Source organism: Phacochoerus africanus, chromosome 4 (genome assembly GCF_016906955.1).
Source record: "Phacochoerus africanus isolate WHEZ1 chromosome 4, ROS_Pafr_v1, whole genome shotgun sequence".
In the NCBI taxonomy this organism is placed as follows: domain Eukaryota; kingdom Metazoa; phylum Chordata; class Mammalia; order Artiodactyla; family Suidae; genus Phacochoerus; species Phacochoerus africanus.
In genome coordinates this window covers 87839880-87858858 of record NC_062547.1, presented here as the reverse complement: position 1 = coordinate 87858858, position 18979 = coordinate 87839880, and the positions used below count along the sequence as shown (strand labels likewise).

Genomic DNA, 18979 nt, shown 5'->3' with positions numbered 1-18979 from the left:
ATGTTTCATCTTGAATATTTGTCCCCATTAATTTGGTGAATATTAACATCAAGGCTACTTTACTGTCATATCACAGTTTCTAATATTCTAGTTTTCTTTCTCGTCGTATTTAGCCATTTATTCAATTCACATTTGGTGATGGGCCAGTTTTGTGCAAAGTCTAGTGCTCAACACTGGGCTACAGCTGAGAACAAGGCAGTGAGTCTGACCTGGTTGGGATGCTGTTCTTACAATACAGAGAGGCCAGGGTTTGAACTAAGGAAGCAGCAGTAGGCACTGAGAGATAGGAGACAAAATTATTTAGTTTGTGGAGCTCCCACTGTGGTTCAGTGGGTTAAGAACCCTTGTTAATTTTTTGAAAATGATGTGACTTTTAAGACAATCTTTTTTCTTGTCAATAATTACAATGAAATATTTGTAATGTGAACTTGGGAGGAAAAACACTTCATTAGGTGAAATTGTAAATAAATCAGTGGAAAACGGAAGATCAACAGAAGACTTCAGGAAACTGACAGACTTTCTCTTCTTTTAGGGCTGCATGTGTGGCATATGTCCCAAGCTGGGGGTTGTCCCAAGCTTGTGTGCCAAGCTAGGGGTTGAATTGGAGCTGCAGCTGCTGGCCTATGCCACAGTCACAACAACTTATGATCCAAGCCGCATCTGTGACCTGTACCACAGCTCATGACGAGGCCGGATACTTAACCCACAGAACAAGGCCTGGGATTGAACCTGCATCCTCATGGATACTAGTCGGGTTGATTACCCCTGAGCCACAACAGGAATTCCCAAATGACAGATTTTTTCCAATGTAAAGCTGCCGGAAAAAATTATACCAGTTGAAACATAGGATTTGTTGATACCCCCTTTAAATGATCATGAAAAATTAAAAAATGACCCCAAAGATATCCGGGTTGGCAAAGGGGAGTTTGCAACTGTGATTAAGTTAAGACCCCTGAGATGCAAAAGGTTCTTCTGGATTAGCCTAGTGGACCCTAAATGTAATCATAAGCGTCCTTATAAAAAGAGGGCAGGAGTTCCCATTGAGGCTCAGCAGGTTAAGAACCTGATATTGTTTCTGTGAGGAGGTAGGTTTGATCCCTGGCCTTGCTCGGCGGGTTAAGGATCCCTTGTTGCTGTGGCTGTAGCGTAGCTCCACTTCGACCCCTGGCCCAGGAACTTCCATGTACCATAGGTATGGCCATAAAGAGAAAAAAATATTATTTTGTTTTGGTGATCAGTTGCATAGGGAGATACAAAATTAAGAAGATGGTGCTAAATTTATTCCTAAGCATTTTATTCTTTTTGATTCTGTAATCACTTTAATCACCAATTTATTGATTTAATTAGTTTAGTTAGTTTAGTATTTGTGGATCATTGATCATAAGCCATGTTATTTATCTGTGAACAAGCAGGAGTATCTGTGGCTTTGTGATACTTATACTTCAGCAGAACACCTATTACTAAGGAAATTAGGAAGTTGCTTTCTTTAGAACACCAGTTTCTTATCACCTACAAATTGTATCTGCTTGCATGGGCTGATGTCAGACTCCTGCTCTGATTGCTCTCGGTAATTTTCCCAGATTGCAGACACTGCAAAATGAGTGGAGATGATAACTGGTGGGAGCGGGCAAAGTGCCTCACTCTTTTTTACCCATTTGGTCTGACTTCCAAAGGCTTTCTTGTTATTTAAAAGTGGAGATTGCTAAGATATTTTTTTTCCTGTTTAACCCCAGGTTTGTTTTGTTGTTGTTGTTGTTTTGTTTTGTTTTGTTTTAATTATAGCTGATTTACAAATTGTGCCAGTTTCTGCTGTAGAGCAACGTGACTCAGCAATACATGTGTAGTGTTTTCCTTATATTCTACAATGGTCTACGCCAAGAGATTGGATAGAGTTCCCTGTGCTATACAGTAGGACCTTATTGTTTATCCATTCTAAATAAGTCAGTTTGCATCTACTAATCCAAGATTCCCAGTCCATCCCACTCCCTCCCCATCCCTCTCCCCCCAGCAACCACAAGTCTGTTCTCTATGTCTATGAGTCTGTCTGTGTTTTGTAGATAGGCTCATTTATGCCATATTTTAGATTCCACACGTAAGAGGTATAGGTTATTTGTCTTTCTCTTTCTGACTTACTTCACTTAGTAGAGAATCTCTAGTTGCATCCATGTGCTGCAACTGGCATTATTTTGTTCTTTTTTATGGCTGAGTAGTATTCCATTGTAAATATGTGTGTGTGTGTGTGTATGCATGTGCGCGCGCGTGTGTGTGTGTGTGTGTGTGTGTGTGTGTGTGTGTGCACATTTACCTCTTCTTAATCCATTCATCTGTCTGTCGATGACATTTAGGTTGTTTCCATGTCTTGGCTAGTGTGAATAGTGCTCCTATAAACATAAGGGTGCATATACCTTTTCTTGAGTTAGTTTTGTCCAGATATATGCCCAGGAGTGGGATCGCTGGGTCATATGGTAGTTCTATTTTTAGTTTTCTGAGGAATCTCCATACTGTTTTGTATAGTGGTTGTACCAATTTACATTCCCACCAACAGTGCAAGAGAGTTCCCTTTTCTCCACACCCTCTCCAGCATTTGTTATTTGTAGACTTATTAATGATGGCCATTCTGACTAGTGTGAGGTGTTACCTCATTGTAGTTTTGACTTGCACTGCTCTAATAGTTGGTGATGTTGAGCATCTTTTCATATGCCTACTGGCCATTCATGTGTCTTCTTTAGAGAAATGCATATTTAGGTTTCTGCCCATTTGTCAGTTGGCTTGTTTGTTTTTTGCTGTTGTTGAATTGTATGAGTTGTTTGTATATTTTGGAGATTGAGCCCTTGTCACTTGCATTTGCAATTACAAATATTCTCAATTTTTTGAAAAAATATTTTCAATTGCAAATATTTTCTCCCATTCCTTAGGTTGTCTTTTCATTTTGTTTATGATTTTCTTTGCTATGCAAAACTTGTAAGTTTGATTAGGCCCCACTGGTTTATTTTTATTTTTATTTTATTACTTTGGAAGGCTGACCTAAGAAAATATTTGTACAGTTTATGTTAGATTTGCCTACATTCTCTTCTAGGATTTTTATGGTGTCATGTCGTATATTTAAGTCTTTAAGCCATTTTGAGTTTATTTTTGTCCATGAGGTGACCGTGTGTTCTAGTTTCTTTGATTTACATGCAGCTGTCCAGTTTTCCCAGCACCCCTTGCTAAAGAGACAATCTTTTCCCCATTTTATATTCTTATCTCCTTTGATGAAGATTAATTGACCATAGGTGTACAGGTTTATTTCTAGGCTCTCTATTCTGTTCCACTGAGCCACATATCTGGTTTTGTACCAATAACCACAGTGTTTTGATTACTGTAGCTTTGTAGAATTATCTGAAGTGTGGGAGAGTTATGCCCCCTACTTTTATTTGTTTATTTATTTATTTCCCCTTAGGATTGCTTTGGCAGTTCTGTGTCTTTTATATTTCTGAATGATTTTTTTAGAACATTTGCTCTAGTTCTGTGAAAAACGTCATGGGTAACTTGATAAAGATAACATAAAATCTGTAGATTACTTGGGTAGTATGGCCATTTTAACTAAATTAATTCTTCCAGTCCAGGGTCATGGGATATCTTTCCATTCTTCTGAGTCCTCTTTAATTTCTTTTATTAATGTTTTACCCTTCTCAGTGTATACATCTTTCACCTCCTTGGTCAGGTTTATTTCTAGGCATTTTATTATTTTTTGGTATAATCTTAAAAGGCATTATTTTTTATATTCCTTCTATAATATTTAATTGTAAGTACACAGAAATGCAACTGATTCCTGGATATTAATCTTGTCTCTTGCTACTTTGCTGAATTCATTGATCAGATCAAGTAGTTTTTGTGTGGAGTCCTTAGGGTTTTCTATTTATAATATCATGTCATCTGCATATAGTGACAATTTTACCTCTTCTCTTCCAATTTGGATACCTTTTATTTCTTCTTTTTTTCTGATTGCTGTGGGTAGGACTTCTAACACTATGTTGAATAAAAGTGGTGAGAGTGGGCATCCTTGCCTTGTTCCAGAGTTTGTTGGGAAAACTTTCATCTTTTCTCCATTGAGTATAATTTGGCTGTGAGTGTTAAGATATTTCTTATACAACATGACAGAATGCTCACACTGGCTGCCCCTTCCAGCTTATATCAGTGGTCCAGCCCATGATTCTGAAGGCCAGTGGTTTCCATAATCTGGCTGAGCACCAGAATCGTCTGGGGGCTTGTTAAAATCAGAATCTCAGCTTTGTGCTTGGTTACTCACATGTGTTTCATCCTCTGCATCTTTTCTATAAAATTCCTAATATTTGCCACTTGAATCCATGAAAGATGTGTTGAATTGGAAAACCAACAAGCAAACAGATCCCCAGATGCCCCTCCTATAGATTCGGATTCAGTAGTCTGGAGAGGGGCCCAGAGATCAGCATTTCAGTGTTGTCTGTTATTCAAGTACAACAGTCCAGAGTATAGATATTTGAAAACTGTCGACATAACTGCCAGTGTTCATTTCCCTCACTCACAGATCACCCTCAGTCAAAGCTGTTTTACTTCTGTCCCAAATCTAAGATCTGCTTCTAGGTGACTAACACAGTGCCCTCAAAATGTCTAATGAGTTGTGTGGAATTGAATCTAGTTTCTTTGGCTTAGGACAGATTGCAACAGCAACATTTTTTTTTTTTTTTGCTTTTTAGGGCCAAACTGAGGCATATGGAAGTTCCTTGGCTACACCACAGCCACAGCAATGCAGGATCCGAGCCGTGTCTGCGACCTACAGCATAGCTCATGCAAGGTCAGATCCTTAACCCACTGAGCAGGGCTAGTGGGGACATTAACCTGTGTCCTCATGGATACTAGTTGGGTTTGTTACCACTGAACTACAACTCCTACAACAGCAAATTTAAAGAGAGGTGAATGCTATAAGGTGTAACATCTAGCAGTTTAACAGTTATCATGAAAAAGCAGACACATACACTCCAAAAGCAGAGTGGCTGGGCCATGTGGAAGAAGCGGGTTCTGCAGATTAAAGCTGGACCTAGAAGAGCCTAACTCGTCTCCTTTCATCGAGTTCCCTTTCATGTCCACTTCACATTACTGCCTTAATAAAATCTTATCCTTTGGGCAGAGGCATACTATATTGCAGGTTATATAAGAGCCCAACAGTCACCATGTCTACCATGTGCTTTTATTTTATTTTTTTAGTCTTTTAATCTTTTTTTTAAAGTGTAGTTGATTTACAATGTTGTGCCAATTTCTGCAATATAGTAAATTATATATAAAAAATATATATATTCCCTTTCTCATATTATCTTCCATCATGGGCTATCCCAAGAGATTGGATAGTTCTCTGTGCTGTACAGTAGGACCTCATTGCTTATCCATTCTAAATGTAATAGTTTTCCTCTGCTAAGGCCAAACTCCCAGTCCATCCCACTCCCTTCTCCTCTCCCTTAGCTACCACAAATCTGTTCTCCATGTTTATGAGTCATTTTTGTTTTGCAGAAAAGTTCATTTGTGTCATAGTTTAGATTCCACCTACAATGATATCATGTGGTATTTGTCTTTCTCTTTCTGACTTCACTTAGTGTGATAACCTCTAGTTGCATCCAAGATGCTGCAAATTTCTATGTGCTTTTATATGCCATGTCAGTTAATTCTCCACCCACATGGTAAAGAAAGTGTGCCCATGAGGAGACTGAAGCTCAGCGTGGCTCACAACTTACCCAAGGTCACATAGCTAGTAGTGGCAGAACACAAAACATACCCAGATCTCTCTTACTCCATGCTTTTACACTTTTAGCTAGTAAACCAGGGGCTCTCAATAGATGTTTCATAACACTCACTTGTATGGCATTTTACATATGACTTGTTAATGTTAGAGAGCTGAAGTTTATAAACATTTACTAAAAATAAATCCATTCAGGATTATCCTCAAATAATAGCACTCTGCCCCATTCATTTGCTCATGTGCGTTGTTGAAAGGGAAAGACCACAACGGTGTAGAAGTGAGACCATAGGAAACCAAAGCACCACCCCGGCCCATAGCCAAGGAGACGGCCAAGGATGTGAATTCTATCTGTTATGTGTGTCTTAGCTGAAAAAAGACTGAGAGCTGTTGAAGCAAAAGTAAAGTCCAATAACAGGGAGTGTACACTGGAGTCAGATGACAATTTGTTTCCTGAGTCTGCACTTTATTGCAGTGTAACCGCATTAACTCCTGTGCGCAGGCTGGTTTTCTCACTGGTAAAAGAGAGTTGCTAAAGAATAAATCAGCTGGTATGTGTTAGATGGACACAATGCCTGGTAAATGGTAAGCACTCCATAAATGTCAGTAGAACCTTATGTAGTTTCAAGTCCTGTAAACGGTATCCTAGCTCTTAAAAATGGCAACTATTGTGTATCATACATTGGGACTGGTCAAGGGAATAAACATTTTATGTGTATAGTTCATAATTACTTTAAGCATATATACATTTATTGCTTTCTTGAAACTTGGGTGAGATTGTTTATGGGTAATTTGTATGAGCCATATCTCTTTTTTTACTTTATCCAGAGAAGTACAAATGGCTGTCTTTTTATTTTGCTTGAGAAATACACTTATAACAAACGTATGCATTCATTTTTATACAATAACAAAACTGGGATCATGTTGGAGAAGAAGTTAGTTGACATTTCTAGTCTTTGCGAAGGTCCTCCCATGCTCTTGGAAGCTGTGATTCTGGCTGTTTTTGCCACCTAAGAAATTGGAATTTCTTGCATTTTGAGGTCTGTCCATGTAGCTCCTTTCTTTGGTCCTTACCCCATGACTCTCTGCTCATCCAATCCCTCAGAAGCATCTCTTGACTTAAATCACAGATGAATCCACAGGAAAGCCCTTCATCAGATGAGTGAGTGGGTAGAATTGCACATGGGCAACTTTAAACTGTGATGCCTCCAAGAACAGTCATGTTCTTGGTTTTAAAGCATCTTTGCGTGGAAAGAGAAAACAAACCCACCCTCCCCACCAAGTGACCCACTGGTGGCAAAATTCAGGAGCCATTGTTCCTTGGCACTTTTTCCACAAGTCCCCTGGTGAGTGTGTCTTCATCTGAATGCAAGATCCTCACACCGAGGTCATTGTAAGGGGACCTGAACTAAACTGAGTCTGAGAGGAGATGGGTGCGGTCACTCTACAGTGTACATATTTTTCCTGCAAGGTTCCTATTAGTCAGGAGAATCGTAGCTCAGGAAGGCTGGTAAGGTACCAACCACTTCTGCCTGTGTGCTTCCTCTCCTCCATTTCCTAAAATGAGCATCCTTACTAGCTAAGGGTCATAGCTATTTTGCAGGTGTACAGCTCTTAAACCTATGGAAACAACTAGCTACTTACAAACTAGTCCATCATTTGGATGCCTAAACATGTATTTTTTTTTTTTTTTGAGAAAAACATGATAGCAAAAAGTTTATATTGACTGTATTCCGAATAGCACAGAATCCTGTTTTTGAGGCCTGGTGAAATATGTGGACATTTTCATTACTGGGAAATGATATGTGTTAGTAACCAGCTATTTGTTTTTGTATTTGAAAGATATGGCATAATCCATGCTGGTGGGGTAGGGAAATATCTCAGTGACTGGATCCTGCATGGAGAACCTCCTTTCGATCTGATAGAATTGGATCCCAATCGCTATGGCAAGTGGACGACAACTCAGTACACTGAGGCCAAAGCAAGAGAGTCATACGGATTCAACAATATTGGTAAAGTGCAAGTTTACTGTTGTCTATGAAGTGTGTTCAGAATTGACTTGTAGCACCTCTGACTCCAGATGTTTTTTCTTCTGTGCATGGTGGGGAAGTGGCTAGGGGGTCTAAAAAGCATACGCCTCTAAGATACAACAACAGGAAATCTATGTGAGTGTATATCTTTAATGTGAGGCATTCATCCGTGATTTTAAGCTTTAAATTGACTTACCCTTTGATAATCAATATAAATGACAGCTTTAGTTCTTCTGAAATTTAATGTGTGTGTGTATATATATATGCATTTTAAGTACTGATTTCTGGATTTTAAGTACTGTGTGTGTGTGTATATATATGCATTTTAAGTACTGATTTCTGGATTTTAAGTACTGTGTTTCCCATTTTTCCAAATCCCTTCGAAGTATTTTTTAGTTTTGGTTCTGTGCTATTTGGACTACCGGTTTTCTTTTTTTCAGTGGGTTACCCCAAAGAAGAACGGTTTGCTGGGAGGCCGACCCAGCGAGTCAGTGGGCTTTATAAAACCCTGAAGTCTAAGTGTTCCATGGGGTTCCATGCGGGCTGGGAGCAGCCACACTGGTTCTACAAACCGAACCAGGACCCTGGGTACCGGTAAGCAAGTGGCTTAACCTGCCTGTGACTCTGGTTAGGATGAAATTGGGGGGGTGACATCAAGGAACACCAGAGAAGCCCTGTGTCCCCCCCCCCCATCCCATCCCTCCACCCCATTCCAAAGAGCATTGAACCACAGAAATGATTGTCTGGGCATTGGAGGCATCAGTTTATCCTATGGGACACTGGCCCACATCTAGGACTCATGTGGCCTCAGGAAACCTACAACCAGCCTAGGTGAAGCCTCTGCTTGGCATTTCCCAGTTGCTCAGAGGAACCTAACCCATCCCCTCCAAATCCCCACATGGCTTCAGTTGGCTCCTGAAGGTGTGTCCTGGTTTAGGATGCCTGGTTCAGTCATATAGTATGGAAACAGTATGGAAAGATGAATTTTCTACTTGTCAAGGAATAGCTCAAAGTAACTGCTTTCTAGTATGTGTGCACAGAATCAGGCAAATTACATGCACTGTTGATAAGTTTGCAGGAAAGGTCATTTACTTACCATTTTAGGTTAAGCTAAAACAAAGCATGTCACTAAAACAATTCTCTGAATTCCTCTAAAATCAGTCCCATTGTTGTACTTGGTATTCAGAGTGATTATATCTTTTTTCTCAAGAGAATCCATAAACCAAGAGAAAAGAGTTTGCTTTTCAAGTGAAGTTGCCTTTTTCTTTCACCTGCTATTTTGCTTATTTAAATGTCTACTTTAAGATCGGATCTAAATAGTCCAAAATAGAGGGCCAGTTACTGATTAATGAATTTGGACTCTGTAGTCAGCCAGTAGAGATTACTTGGGGACAAACTCCTAGTCTGGTTTTTCCTAAATTGCTCAGATACATGCCAGGTCTGTTGTTCACCTTGTGCTAGTTGAATCTGGGCTGTTTCTTCTGCTATTTTAATAATTAAACCACTGGAAACTCATTTTGCAGACTTAGCATCCTGCTCTGAAGTTCAAATACCACATTAAAAGTCCACTCTGTAGAGTAGCAAGGAGCTTGCATAAGGAGTCAAGAGACCTTTGTTCCAGGCCCAGCTCTGTCAGTAACTAATGCAAAGGCCTTGGAAGTCACTTTGTGACTTATCTCTGAAGATGTTGGACGAGGTCCTTGCTTATTTACTTCAGGCGTGGACCAGCATGAGCATCACCTGGGAGCCTGTTAAGGTGTGGCATCTAGGGCCCCAAACCTGCTGCATCAGAATCTTCATCTTAACAAGTGCAAGTGATGTATTTGCATAAATGTTTGAGAAGCACCGGACACGATAGCTGTACCCCTCATATATTCTGATTTAACTATGTCCAAAAAATTAGTATTTTGAAAATACTCCCTCAGAAGTTTCCTTTGGGGCTCAGTAGTTAAGGAACCTGACTAGGATCCATGAGAATGCAGGTTCGATCCCTGGCCTCACCTAGTGGGTAAAAGGATCCAGCGTTGCTGTGGCTGTGGCATCGGCTGGCAGCTGTACCTCTGATTCGACCCCTAGCCTGGGAACCTCCATAGAAAAAAAAAATCATATTCCAACATATATGTATGATTTGCAGAACAGGTGGCATCTTGTCCCCTAAATGAAATTTTGTAGATAAATAGGGCTCGTTCAAATATCCTGTAATTTTCTGAAGCTGAATGACCCCTGCTTCATGACAAACACTGTGTTTCAGGCCAAGTTTTCGCCGCACAAACTGGTTTGAGCCTGTGGGCTCAGAGTATAAACAGGTTATGCAAAAAGTAGGGGTGATTGACCTGTCACCGTTTGGCAAATTTACCGTCAAAGGCCAAGACTCCATTAGGTTGTTGGACCATCTCTTTGCCAATGTCATTCCCCAGGTAAATAACCTTGTAGGTTACAAGGTCCAGGGTTCTGGTCTGTTTATTTCTCTGTCCTCTCATTTTCAGAAAACCAATATGTTATTTCAATCCACTGAAGGATTTCTGTCTGAACATCAGAACTCTTTACCTGACCACGGGTATTCTGGCTAATTTTCAAATGTAAAATTTTGTGGAAAGAATTATCATCCAAAGACCTTAGGGCCTTGCTTTATTGTGTCGATGGAAATTGTGCAATTGGCTGAATTTTATGACAAGTAATTATAGTGATCATTTCACCTGAAAACTTTAAAATTAATATTGGGTTCAAATTTACAGATTGTTGACACAATTGATGTAAACGATAAGATTGAGAAGTTTCTCACTGTTGACACCCACATTTAAATTTTCAGGTGGTATTAAAAGGACACCTAAGATTTTTTATTTCATCCCAAGGTAATTTAAAATTCTTTTGTGTAGGTGGGTTGTACAAATATAAGTCACATGTTAACACCAAAAGGTCGAGTATATGCTGAGTTGACTGTTTCTCACCAGTCTCCTGGGGAGTTTCTATTAATAACTGGCTCTGGATCAGAACTTCATGATCTTAGGTAAGTAATCAGCTAGTAAGAAAATTTTATATGGATTTTATACTGGCCCAGTCTTGCATGGAGGTTTTCTTTTACCAGTAATGGAAAGTACAACTTTGGATTTCCCGTCGTAGCTCAGCAGAAACGAACCTGACTAGTATCCATGAGGATGCAGGTTCAATCTCTGGTCCCACTCAGTGGGTTAAGAATCGGCATTGCTGTGACCTGCAGTGTAGGTCACAGATATGGCTTGGATCTGGCGTTGCTGTGGCTGTGGTGTAGGCTGGCAGCTGCGGCTCCAATTCAACCCCTAGCCTGGGAACTTTCAAATGCTGTATCTGTGGCTCTAAAGATAAAGTACAACTTTAATTCTGTTTTTTTGTCTTTTTGTCTTTTTAGGGCTGCACTCGCGGCATATGGAGGTTCTCAGGCTAGGGGTCTAATCGGAGCTACAGCTGCCAGCCTACACCACAGCCACAGCCACGCAGGATCTGAGCCGAGTCTGTGACCTTCACCACAGCTCATGGCAATGCTGGATCCTTAACCCACTGAGTGAGGCCAGGGATTGAAGCTGCAACCTCATGGTTCCTAGTCAGATTTGTTTCCACTGTGCCACAACGGGAACTCCTACAACTTTAATTCTTAAACCTTAGTGTTTAAGATAAACTTCATGTCTTTATAGGAAATTATTTGAAGTGAGGGCCTCTGTCCCTATCTCCCTCCAAAAAGTGATCCATCCTTAGGGTTCATTGGTTCTAGTAATAATAACTTTCATTTATTAGGCATCACCAATATATCAGAACCCTTTCTACATATTATCTCAAGAAATTATTTTAACGGATATGTCTGCAAAGTTATATTATTCCCATTTTCAGATGAGGAAACTGAAGGTTGGCTTAAAGGAACTTGCTCAAGCTACTCTTTTTTTTTTTCCTTGTTTTCTTTTTAGGGCTGCACCTGAAGCATGTGGAAGTTCTCAAGTTAGGGGTCGAATTAGAGCTGCAGCTGCCAGCCTACACCACAGCCACACCATGCCAGATCCATGCTGTGTCTGTGACCTACACCATAGCTCGCGCCCTGAGCCAGGTCAGGGATCAAACCCACATGGACGCTATGTCGGGTTCTTAATCTGCTGAGCCATAATGGAAACTCAGGTCAGTCTTTTTGATGGGGATGCCCATATTTGGTCCACTTCCGTGAGCTGCCTCCCTCGGTTTTCTTCCTTTTTCATATCTAAATTGTTGACCTGCCACATTGATCCCTCCCTTGAATCTTTAGTCTACTATTTAGTCACCTGTAAAATCTGTAGTCATTAGTATTCCAAAGCTATTTGGAAATTATTGTTTAATTAACATCTGACCGCTGACGGAGTCTCACTCTCGTTGTGAAATGATGCCAAGGCTATCCTCCAGTCCCAGAGGTTTCGGGAACTATCTTCGTAGCTTAGCTTTGTGTAAATCCAAAGGCTCATTTGATGATAGGCTTGAGTGATGCCAGGGACTGCTCAGTGTTTAAGTATAAACAAACCCTATACCCGGGTTCCCGTAATTCGCCAAGACTTAGAAATCAAAACTAGTCTTTAGAGTTTTTATCTTTTCCTTGTGATCATCAAAGCAAGTGTGTATCTGGAGGCAGGCACATGGTTAACCTTTAGCAGCACAAGTGTGCCTCCTGTGCACAGCTATGAGAGATGACTTGGGTTGAAATTAATTCCCCAAGATTGAATCATTAGTTTAAATGCAATTGGGCTGTCACCATTTAAAAACATTGTGTGGCAGAGCTCGTTTCCATGGAAGGATCCTTCTGTGCTGTGAAAAATTACCCATAGATTTATAGGTGGGTTGTTTAGAGAGAATCACATAGCATCTCTGGGACTCGGTTTCTTCAACTTTAAAAATTAGGTGATTATAGGAAATGACGCTCTAGGGACTTTCCAGTAATTCTAGACTCAGAGCATACCTCCAGAGAAGTCATCTGTTACCAGCGCATCCATCAAGCAAGATTTAACCCTCTGTTTATGAATCTCAAATGCAGATGGATTGAAGAAGAGGCAGTCACAGGTGGATACAATGTTGAAATTAAAAACATGACGGACGCGCTTGGAGTCCTTGGAGTTGCAGGACCGCATGCAAGGAAGGTCCTTCAGAAACTGACCTCTGAAGATCTTAGTGATGGTGCTTTCAAGTTTCTTCAAACCAAGGCTTTCAAAGTGGCCAACATTCCCGTCACTGCTATCAGGATATCTTACACTGGTAAGAATTGGAAAACAACCTAGAGGGAGTCTCTAAAGTGGAAAAGATGCTACCAGAAATGGGTGCGTGCACACACATACACACACAACACACTGCACACACATACATACACAGAATACACACACACACACACACACACACACACACACACACACACCACTTCATCAGTGTCACTTTGAAGGAAGATACCCCTGCCCGACTCTCACAACCATTCTGTTTCTTTATTCCAAGTCTGACAGAGTCATCCCACAGATTTCCAGTTGTTTTTCTAGCCCCATAACTAGCTGCCTACCATTTGGAAAAGTAGGTGAGAAAAGAGCAAGAGGATGGCTCTGGGGATAGTTGGAAGGGTTGACAGAATGAATATTCAGGCCAGTTAATTCTATCTAGGAACATTCGAAACGGCCTCCCATACATAGAGTCTTCCACAGAGAAGCATCTTGATGTGCCAGGCCCTGCCCTTATTTATTTATTTTTTTATTGCCTTTTCTAGGGCTGCACCTGCAGCATATAGAGGTTCCCAGGCTAGGGGTTGAACTGGAGCTGTAGCCTCCGGCCTTCACCACAGCAACACTGGATCCGAGCTGCATCTGTGACCCACACCACAGCTCACAGCAATGCCAGATCCTTAACCCACTGAGCGAGGCCAGGGATCAAACCCACAACCTCATGGTTCCTAGTCGGATTCGTTTACCACTGAGCCACGACGGGACCTCCCACTCTCCATCGTTTTGACTCTAGTGCATCAGGGAAGTCTTTCTATGCACCTGATGTTGCACTTCGTAGATGCTGCAAACAGGGATGAAGAATTGCTCTTTGGTTCCCCATTGGTGCTCTGAGCTCACCACTAACTTCGACTAGATTCCTGTCCCTTCACAGAAGGAGTACTTGGGGCCCAGGCCTTCCCTCGATTACATGTTGCTCATGTTCCAGGGGTGTCCTGGAGAAACACCTCACCATCAGCCCTGGACACAATAATAATCATTGTTTGTTGCCCACATTCTTAAGCAAAGAGGCAAGGAGTCGAGGGCGGAAGTGTTGATACCTTGAACCCCTTGTGTTGATCAATTCTGCCATGCTAATTCCTCACTTAACATTATGAAGCTGAGGTCAAGGGGCAAGATTTATTCCTGCATCAGTCTTTCTATGTCATGAGAGGCAGATGTCCTAGACACTCTGTTGGGGGTGGGGGGCAGGCAGGACTGGGCAGGAAAGCATCTGTGTTACGGCAGGCTCCTTTGCAGGGGGGTTTTGTTGCAACTTTTTTGTGACTGGGTCTTGTAAAACTCAACAAGGTCTATATTGCACATATGGAATCTCTCCACATATTGATGTTTTAAGCTAATGCACAGTAGACCAACTCTTACGACCATAGTTCTTACACTGGTGTGGCACTTGTGGATGTATTTCAGGTGAGCTGGGTTGGGAGCTGTACCACAGACGAGAAGATTCTGCGGCACTTTATGACATTATCATGAATGCAGGCCAGGAGGAGGGAATTGACAATTTTGGAACCTATGCCATGAATGCCTTAAGACTGGAGAAAGCTTTCAGAGCCTGGGGGTCAGAGGTTTGAAATGCTAGCATCTTTATTCACGTTATGTGTGTTGTATATGATTTTTTTTCTTTTTGCTTTGCTTTTTAGGGTGGCACTTGTGGCATATGGAAGTTCCCAGGCTAGGGGTCGAATCAGAGCTACAGCTGCCAACCTACAGCATGGCCAGAGCAACGCAGAATCTGAGCCATGTCTGTGACCCACACCATAGCTTACAGCAACACTGGATACTGAACCCCCTAAATAAGACCAGGGATGGAACCTGCATCTTCATGGATACTAATTGGGTTCTTAACCCACTGAGCCGCAATGGGAACTCCTGATTTTTATTATGGCTCTTTTTATTGTCTTTTTGCGATTTCTTGGGCCACTCTCACGGCATATGGAGGTTCCTAGGCTAGGGGTCAAATCGGAGGTGTAGCTGCCGGCCTACACCAGAGCCACAGCAACGTGGGATCCGAGCAATGTCTGCGACCTACACCACAGCTCACGGCAGTGCTGGATCCTTAGCCCACTGAGCAAGGGCAGGGATCGAACCCGCAACCTCATGGTTCCTAGTCGGATTCGTTAACCACTGTGCCACGACTGGAACTCCCCTCCTGATTTTTATATAAGGGCTAGTTTTAACTGGGTTAATGTTGGCTCTGGCTGTAAGAGAAAATATGTTTTATAACTTTATTTAATTAGGGAAAGAGGTTTTTCTCCTCAATTTCCCAGTTGCAAGTTCTGTGGAATTATGACCTAACATTTATTCTGCCTTAATTTGTCGTGCTTGGCAGGGGGCCCTGGACATCTGTCTCTGACTGTGCAGACCTGTGGCTGCCCCCAAGGGAGCCTGTCTACCCCTAGAAATTTGAGGAGCACCTTTCCTTTTTTTTTTTTTTGTCTGTGGCATTTGGAGGTTCCCAGGCTAGGGGTCGAATCCGAGCTGTAGCCGCTGGTCTGCGCCACAGCCACAGCAACACTATATCCGAGCCTCATCTGTGACCTTCACCACAGCTCACGGCAACACCAGATCCTTAACCCACTGAGCGAGGCCAGGGATTGAACTCACGTCCTCATGGATACTAGTCAGATTCATTTCCACTGAGCCACAATGGGAACTCTGAGGAACACCTTTCAAATTCTCCCTTTTCCTCTGTCCCGCTGCCTGTCTTCATTTCCCCCTTATCATGCACCTTCTGGAGAAATAACAACAATAGGTATCTTTCTGGGGGGCCAAGGTGGTATTCTGGGATGTGTTAGCTTAACCCATTCCCAGCATTAATAATGGGAACTCAGGGTTTCTGTTTGTATGGTTACACATCATTTTCATGGGCATGATCTATTTACCTTCTCAGCTCTCCTTGAAGAAGGTATTATCTGTGATTCTTGGGCAAGGGGTTGGGAGTCCTACCTATAATCCCTGTTCTGCACACAAGCACACCCAGAAACAATAAACAGCATGGTCCAGGTTACACCAAAGTGGTCAGACTGTGGCTCACACCCGCTTCTCCTCTTTCATCTCCAGTATGGAAGGCTATTTTTAGACCCCCTTTTTTTTTTTTCAGATTCCCTAGTTGGTTCCTTGGAAGACACTGAAGTTTGAGGCCTGAGAGATAAGATAAGGGACAGTGGTAAAGGTTATATTTCAGGGCGGGGTCTCGTGGGTCTGACTATATCCTCCACCACGTGCTAACTCTGTGGCCTTAACCCTCCAGAGTCTCCGTTTACTTTTCTGTGAGATAGAGACACTCTTTAAATCCTAGAGTTAGAGATCAGATCGTCTGCAAAGTGCCTAGGACAAAAAAGAATGAATTTAATTTGAGGGCAAAGTGGATTTGAAGATGCAGGCAGGATCCCTTGGACCATTAGACCAGGGGCAGAAGCACGTGGGCTTTGCATGGAGAGGGCAGCTTCCTGGAGCCACAGAGAGAGCAAGGATGCCTGGGGTGGTTACCCATGCAGGAGAGGGGCTCTAGGGGAAGATTCTCAGAGGACAGGGGGCTGCTGCAGGAGAGAATGGAAGACAACTTTGCCTCCACACTGTGCAAGGAAGGAAGCAGCAGGAGATTTCTCCACCCTCCTGCTTTTGATTTTCTCCTGCTTTTGCCCAGGGAGCCCTTCTCCAAAAAGCTTTTTTCCATCCCTGGTCACTCTGATTTCCTGGCAGTACCAGCACGCCCTCTAGTGTTAGCACAGCCATCAATCTTCCGGGCTTTGTTTTTCACTTTTTTCCCCCTGGAATTCGGAAACTTTGAGCAGATAAAAAATAATTTTAGAATTGTTCAAGTTGACTAGCACATAGGAAGTCAAATTTTACATCATGTAAAACAAGTTTATATTACTCATCTAGTTCATACGAGGGCGGTGTTGTCCTTTTGTTAAAGTTTGGCTACTTTTTGTGGAATTTAGACCAGATCTCTTGTAGCACAAGAGACCAGTGAAAACAAAATAAAACTATTGGTTTAAGATCTAGTCCCAAGTAGTGGCTTTAGAGGTCCTTGAAGTATATTGTAATAACCAATTTGAAAAGATTGGGATTCAACCTCTAATTTTTCCTTTTCCCTCTCCTGAACTCTGTAGAAGCCATTTTTCCTACTATCTGCTTTCGTCTCTACTTATCCCAATTTCTGGCTAGTTGTAGGATAAGTAGATTACTTAATAACTTTTCAAAACCTATTCATGTGAAATTATTGCATAAAACCACATGAAAGTCTTGTTTCTGGAAAAAACATCAGGTAGAGGTATCCCTCAGATATTTATTATACTAAAAGAGTCTTGGAAAGAAACTGAATTTTACTTTCTAACTTGCTATTCAAATAACAGTATTTGCTGAAAGGCTACATGTGAATTTTATTTTTATTTTTATTTTTGGCCACACCTGAGGCATGCAGAAGTTCCCAGGCCAGGGAAGCAGCCTATGCCACAGAAGTGACCTGAGCCATGGCAGTGACAACACTGGCCCCTTAACCCACTGAGCTGCCAGGGAACTCCTTTATTTAAATTTTATTATATTATTTTTTACTTTTTTATTTATATTTTGGCTGCACTCTGCCACCTATAGAAATTCCTGGGCCAGGGATTGAATCTGAGCTGCAGTTGCCAACTATGCCACAGCTACAGTAATGCTGGATCCTTAACCCACTGTGCTGGACTGAGGATAAAACACACACCTCAGCAGTGACCCAAGCTGATGCAGAGACAAAACTGGATCCTTAACCTGCTGTACCACAGTAGGGATTTTAGATTTTAAAAAAATCACTTTAGAGATGAGGCTACAATTTTCCTTTTTCAGAGTATATTTTTCCCTTAAAAAAATATATGAAAGTTTGCACTCATCTAAAATGCCTATTTCCCTTCTAGATGAACTGTGATACAAATCCCTTGGAAGCTGGACTGGAATATTTTGTAAAGCTAAATAAGGTATGTTTGCCTTCCAAAGTGTACTTGAGGTAAATCTTAAAATTATGCTGTTTCGTGACAGAGCCATGCTTTAAAATTTAACCAAATGTGATCATAAGTTGATCATAAAGTTAGCATTGCTCAAGTGCTTCATGTTCAGCTTTGTCAAAATTTGCTATCAGTTCAAATGATTGCAGTGTACTTGTAGATCTAAGATAATAGAATCCAGCAACTTTAAAGACTGAATCTTGGGAGTTCCCATTGTGGTGCAGCGGAAACGAATCCAGCTAGGAACCATGAAGTTGTGGGTTCGATCCCTGGCCTCGCTCAGTGGGTTGAGGATCCAGCGTTGCAGTGAGCTGTGGTGTAGGTTGCAAACTGGGCTTGGATCCGGTGTTGCTGTGGTTGTGGCATAGGCAGGCAGCTATGACTCTGATTAGACCTCTAGCCTGGGAACCTCCATTTGCCACAGGTGTGGCCCTAAATAAAAAGACCAAAAAAAAAAAAGAAAGAAAGATCGAATCTCAGTTCTATGGTAAAAATTAGTAAGGGTGAGTTTTCAGCAGACATCCCAGGGACCTGTGGCATCACACATTAACTGATGCGGCTTACTGCCTTAGTTGACTCTCCCTGGGTGCTTTCAGCGTGAAGCAGCCTTGCCCCAGCAGATCTAGCCATCTGCCACTGAGCATCTTTGTAAATAACTGCAACATCTGAGTATGAGCAACCGACAGATTTTGAATGTGTTCACTGTAAAGTAGGTGTTACTGAGAAGCCAATACAGGCCCCTGCAGGCCCCAAGAATCACAGCTGATATTAACATTCCAAAGGGAAGGCCCGCATCAGTGGTTCTCAAATTGATCACATCAGCATCACCTGGGAGCTCGTGAAACCTGCAAACCCTCAGGTCCGACCATGGACCTGCTCAATCAGAATCCCTGGGGATCAGGCCGAGAGCTCTGTGTTTTAACAAGCTTCAAGGAATTCTGATGCCCCTGGAGTCTGAGAAGCACCACCTTACATAAT

At 41.9% G+C, this 18979-nt stretch overlaps 1 protein-coding gene across 1 annotated transcript in view; it reads left to right on the top strand.

Moving 5' to 3' along the window:
- Window positions 1–18979, top strand: part of DMGDH (dimethylglycine dehydrogenase) — a 74041-nt gene that overhangs the window by 25563 nt on the left and 29499 nt on the right. Inside the window, exons 8-14 of the mRNA XM_047774469.1 lie at window positions 7589–7758; window positions 8217–8370; window positions 10028–10193; window positions 10653–10783; window positions 12797–13014; window positions 14427–14584; window positions 17915–17974. Of these exons, the coding sequence (XP_047630425.1) occupies window positions 7589–7758; window positions 8217–8370; window positions 10028–10193; window positions 10653–10783; window positions 12797–13014; window positions 14427–14584; window positions 17915–17974 (1057 nt within the window). The remainder of the gene's footprint in view (window positions 1–7588; window positions 7759–8216; window positions 8371–10027; window positions 10194–10652; window positions 10784–12796; window positions 13015–14426; window positions 14585–17914; window positions 17975–18979) is intronic.